Below are 6,000 nucleotides of genomic sequence, written 5' to 3' on the forward strand. Positions count from 1 at the left end.
TAGACTAATATTTAAGCATTATAAATTTTTATTGGTATCATTGGTCTTTTCTGAGAAATCTAAAATATGACTTCTGTAGGGGTTATTTCAAGAGAAGACATTACTGAATAACATACTGTCAGTAGTTATAATAAATCTATTACAGATCATAAGAACCTTTTTTTTAAATAAATATTTTAAGATTTTGTTAGTCCTTATACTCTTTTTCAGGATATTATTTTAACAAGAGAGGTCTTATTAAATTAAAGTGATTGGGACTTCCCTGGTATCCAGTGGTTAAGACTTCGCCTTCCGGTGTAGGGGTGTGGGTTCGATCCCTGGTCGGGGAACTAAGATCCCATGTGCCTCCTGGCCAAAAAACAAAACATAAAACAGAAGCAGTATTGTGACAAATTCAATAAAGACTTTAAAAAAATGGTCCACATCAAAAAATCTAAAAAAAAAAAAAAAATTAAAGTGATTGCAACAACATTTAGTTTCAGGTGTAATGGTTCCCCAAATAATGTTAGCAAGTCTCTATCTCGATATTTCACTTACATTTAAAACATTTTAAGCGTTTTTACATTCAGTAGTAGAGTTTCTTGATTAATATATTTCCCAAGTAAAGATTTCCCTTCTGTCCTCTGCTAATGTGATGATTACTTGAGAACTTTGCTTAGACATTACTCTTTGAGTATGTTTCACTTTCTGTGGTTTACTCAAGTGCCTTTAAATTTGCCTGCCCTCCAACTTAGGTAATTTGTTAAGTTTACAATTTTACTGAATTTTTAAAAAATGAAATGACGTTATGTGCACACATTTAAAAAAAATTGATTGGAAAAAAATACCTAAGTAGCTTCATTTCATAGGCCTAAATCAGTGTTTTGTAATATTTACCAAATAAGTTTTGGTCCTCATTGAAAGATTTATGTATAGTCTACAACACATAGAATTTGAATTGTGTATAGATTTTGAATAAAAGTATTTTTTATCTATTTTATATCTTTGTAAAATACATTTTCCATTGGCTGCATTATGGATCTACTTTAGTAATAAATCTGAGTACTCAGAATTTTGCATAATTATTAAATACAACTTTATGTGAACGTGTAGAAATTAAATAGATCAATAGTTATGAAGAGTTCTATTTCAACATCTATTTTTATCTAAAATATCAAAATACTGATTAATATATATTTTTAAATCATGTATCAGTTTTATATATTATACTGTCATTATAAAATCCATATTTATAAATTAGATGTTAAAGTGGAACTAGATTAATGGAAATAATGGTTTTGGAAATACATCTGGAAATGAAAATGCAAAGCAAACATGCCAAAGTGTCTTTGCCTGAGGCTTATCTTTTATCGCTCCAATAAATGGACCCTAGAAAAGTAACCATTAAAAAAGGAAAGCAGATGAAGCACCATTAAAAAGTAGATTGCTCTTGGGAAAGTAATTCCAACAAATCATATGGTTAGATTGAGAAATGTTTCCCATGTGGAGTTTTCTTGCCCTATGTAGAAGTATAAGCACTTTTAGAGGGGCATTAACCCACTGATTCAATTAATTTTGATTAATAATTGTTATATGCTGAGAAGTGTGCTAGGTGATAAAAAATTTAATGGTGGAAAAATGTGATTCTTACCTTCCAAGATGTTATGCTATTCTTATTTTCTAAATTACTTATCATGGTATTGTTAAAGATTTTTTACATTCTTAGATCAAACTATTTAAAAGTTACTTTCTTTTCATCAAAATGTTATTTTACTTTTTTCTTATCATTGTGATTGTCATTAATAGTACTGCAAATATAAGAGGAGAAAATTCCCCAAAACTATGTGTCTTGTTGCCTGATTAAGTATAATTTGAGAAGATTATTTTAATGAAGTGAAATGTAATTTTGTAAATATATAAAGTAAGGGAGTCTTGTAATTTTGATATAGTGGCACATTTAATTTAAAAATTTGTATGTTGGTATTAGATCTTTCTCAACTAAAAGACAATCAATGAAGAAAAGCCTTTCTTTAATTATTATTAATTAAGAATCATTAAAATGTTAATGATTCTGCTAACAAAACCTATTTCTTGTACGTTCTACAGAATCATTGTCTTGTATATCAATTTCATTTATTCGTTTTTTTTTTTCTTTCTCAATAACATCTCTTCTTCATTTTTCTGGATTACTTTAAACAGATGCGCTCAGGTCAGCTTTCTCGAAAATTGTGGGGCTCTAGCAAGCGGCTCAGCCAGATTTCAGCTGGAGAGACTGAATATAATCCTCAAGATTCCAAGTGATTGTTATTTCTGCCTTCTGTCATGGATAACTGAAATTTGATTTATTGCTTTGTCACTTTAATCTGTGACAGATTAAATGTGACATTAAATCACTTTAATGTCACATCTCTCAACTATCTTAAATGTTTCAGGGCTGTTATCCCTGAAAATCATTTAGGGATTACCAAAATTTGGTATCATATGTGTATAAAGTCGTAGGTTATATTATTTTTATCCACTAAAAAAATTTCTGGTTAACATCGCTGAATCTATCTTATTAACTAATTCTTGGCCTACACTAAGATGAATTTGAGAAAATACATTTGATTAGATTTAGTAGTTTATTCCTAAAGATCATTAGATCCATTTAAAAAAATAAACTTCTAAAAATAAAGAAGCTAAATTCAATTTGCTTATTCTAAACAGCAAAAGTTGAGGTATTTCTAATAAAAGAGTAGCGATAATGGGACAGTTGAGAGATATGGCTTTTAATACATTCTTTAGTTAATTATTCTCCTATTTACTGAATAAATCATCCTAAATACATCAATTTTATTATGGAACTTCTGATTGGAGGTAATATTTTAAAAGCATCTGTTGCATACTTGGATTTTTAAAACTCAGTATAAATTACAGGTTTTCATGATAAGTTGAAAACAAGACTTTTGAAACTGGTACATTGGCTCATCCCACTAATACTTAGCATAGTACTAATGAGAATTTATTGCAATGTATTATTATCCTTAAATAATAAATGTTGAGTAGGAGTAAGAGAAACTAGAGACACATTTTGTGGATATATTTCATTAGTAGTAGAGTTAAGGAAAAATGCTCATTATGATTTTGACAGCTGGGTCCTTTAAGTAGCATCTGCAGCTCAATTTATATGTGCAAAGTACAAAATTTCTTGGCTTTTTCTTTATTAAACACTGTGTTTTCCCCCAATAATTATTGGAGTTGGCAATGATACCCAAATATATTACATTTTTACTTATTTCATATGATTGATGAATGAACTGAAAAGATATGCATAACTTAAACTAGTCATTTGGATATAGTAATTTTTTTAAATACACGTTTCTATTTCATGTTACGTATAACTTTCAGGATTACAATTAATTTTATTATACATAGCTAGGTGTTACATTATGCTTTTAAACTAAAAGGCTGATAGATTTATTTTGGAATTCAAAGAGATTGTTAAACTTTGTACTTTCATAAGGTCATATTTTGAGTTAGAAAGCTTTTACAACTACGAGTGTCCTTAATCCGAGATTCCACAGGTTGGGGGGAATTTATGAATCCCTTAAAATTGGTGGAAATTCTGTATGTTAGCTGCATTTTTTCTTTTTTTTTCAGGAATGAATGTTTGGGTGGCTTTATTAAAAGGGTCTGCGATTGGGGGGAAAAAAAGACTTTTTACAACAATACCTTGTAAAAATAATAATATTCTTTTTTCTACAAATTATAGATTTCCTTATATCCAATTGTCTTCTCAATTGAATCTTTGAGAAATTTTTCCTTTGCAATCCTCTCCTGTTGCCCATGGTATCTAGTACCCTCTTCTTTATAATCGTATGAGTGAGTACAAAATTTATGAGAAGTAAAGGATTTTGTTTAGGGAAATTTTTTGATAGATTTGATTGGCTTGACTTATAAAAAGTTATAGAAGAATTTTCTTTCCAGTTATTTAAAATTCTCTGTTTTATTCAGTAAAAACCCATTATGTTTTAGGTAAATCACACTGAAATAAACTGATGCAGCAAGTGTTAAGTAGGACATATGCAAATGTGAAGGTTTCCTTTTTGAGGACTTCAGTAACTAGTGGTGAAAATGTCTCAAAACAAGTCAATAGAGATAATTATCATATATTAAGATTTATTTCTTCTGTTAGTTTTTTCATTCTGTTTTCATTTTTTATCTTATATATTTTAGGAAGTTTCAAGTCAAGAGAAACAAAATGATGGGGCTTTGGTATTTTAAATGTTTATTTTTAAAAAACTTTCTAAATCAAAACTTTGGAAACATTTCTTTTGCCTATTTATTTAGAGATTTTGGTGTAAGGATGTTTATTTTTAAGGTCACTTAATATTGGTTTTGGAAGTTATTTTGGATGATTATAAGTTACAAAAAAGTTTAACTTAGATTATTAGGGGAAAATTCCTAAATTTTTGGTATTTTACTTTGCTGCTGTTTAGATGGAGGAGCTAAACAAGCAGTATTTATTTTATAGCACAAATATGAAGAAGTTTTTTTCACAGTAGATACCCTACTTAGAGTAATAGTAGATGTTCAGAGCAGTGGGATTTAACCCTTATATAATAGTTTCCAAAAAGTGAAAACCAAAAATGTAAAATTTTTTTTTTTTTTTTTTTTTTTTTTTTTGCGGTACGCGGGCCTCTCACTGTTGTGGCCTCTCCCGTTGCGGAGCACAGGCTCCGGACGCGCAGGCTCAGCGGCCATGGCTCACGGGCCTAGCCGCTCCGCGGCATGTGGGATCCTCCTGGACCGGGGCACGAACCCCTGTCCCCTTCATCGGCAGGCAGACTCTCATCCACTGCGCCACCAGGGAAGCCCCAAAAATGTAAAATTTTGAGGAAAATCTTTGAGAATATTAGCAACAGTCTAGAAGAATGGAACTTAAAGTTTGTTAAATAAGCAAATATAGTAGTAGCATTGGCTGAATAATTCCTCTTTTAAACAGTTTAGACCACTGATTAAAAGTCACTAGATAAAAATCACTCTAAAGATATACCTTGAGGGATTATGGTGTATTTACATGTTACCCATAGAAATTATTTCTGTATTGTATAATGGGAGAAATGAACAGTATCATTAAAGTGCAGTAACAGGTGGACGTTTCAGATGATGAATATAATATCTCAACTTAGCTGTTATATGAAGTGTGTTGTCTTTGAAGAACTTTTCATCTGCTTTTGTTTCTTGACACTCGTGATGGAAATAAAAATGTCAGCATCCTGATGATGTGGAGCAATTTATACTAAGGAGATGATTTTTTTTTAGAAAGTGAGGTCAAGTATTAAAACATACAATAGAGGTACTCATTTAGAGAATAAAGAAACTTTATAATATTTATTTTTTCAACTCTTCCCAATCAGTATTCTGTCATTACTTAGATAAAATTGGAGGAGAGAAGAAAAAATAGAGTAGGGCATGAATGAAGCTTGGCCAGTTGTTTAAAATCTTATAAGCCTGTGAAGCTCATATCATCTCTGAATCAGTTTCTATTAGTTTCCTTTAGGTCACAGTGCTTTTTCAGGTCACATCCTTTTGTAGGAGAGAAAATGCCAAGTATTCATTTGTCATTAACAAGGAATAACAGTGAGGCTTCCTTTTTTCTCTGTGTAAGACATATAAAAATTATCCTTCCAGAACTATTATTGAAAATCAGTTTAATTCTTCTGAAGGAATAAGTGTGCCCTCATAATTCGTTAGAATTTAGATTTGAAAGTTAAATCTTTACCGAAGATTTTTTTGTATTTTGCTTTAATAGGAGTAAGCAGAAGAAATTGTTAACTTAATGCCCTAATTTTATTTAATGATGACACATGACACATGGCCTTTGCCTTTAAGTATATTTTATATTGCTATTACTAAAGAAATCACTACTGGAAATCTTTTAATTGAATTTAAAGAGGTCAGCTCCTTTTATATATTTATATTTATAAAGTGAATAGCATTGTCTTTATCACCTTTCCAATGAAAAGATGCAAGTGCATG

The 6,000-nt window shown here is 30.1% G+C and overlaps 1 protein-coding gene across 3 annotated transcripts in view; it reads left to right on the plus strand.

Annotated features, from left to right (window-relative positions):
* The window catches only part of NBEAL1 (neurobeachin like 1), a 181,364-nt gene extending 175,364 nt beyond the window's left edge, over positions 1–6,000 (plus strand). For all 3 annotated transcript variants that reach the window (XM_055089508.1, XM_024124568.3, XM_024124569.3), the window contains one exon: positions 2,179–6,000. In XM_055089508.1, the coding sequence (XP_054945483.1) occupies positions 2,179–2,280 (102 nt within the window). In that variant the 3' untranslated portion in view covers positions 2,281–6,000. The remainder of the gene's footprint in view (positions 1–2,178) is intronic.

This window comes from Physeter macrocephalus, chromosome 2 (genome assembly GCF_002837175.3).
Source record: "Physeter macrocephalus isolate SW-GA chromosome 2, ASM283717v5, whole genome shotgun sequence".
Classification (NCBI taxonomy): domain Eukaryota; kingdom Metazoa; phylum Chordata; class Mammalia; order Artiodactyla; family Physeteridae; genus Physeter; species Physeter macrocephalus.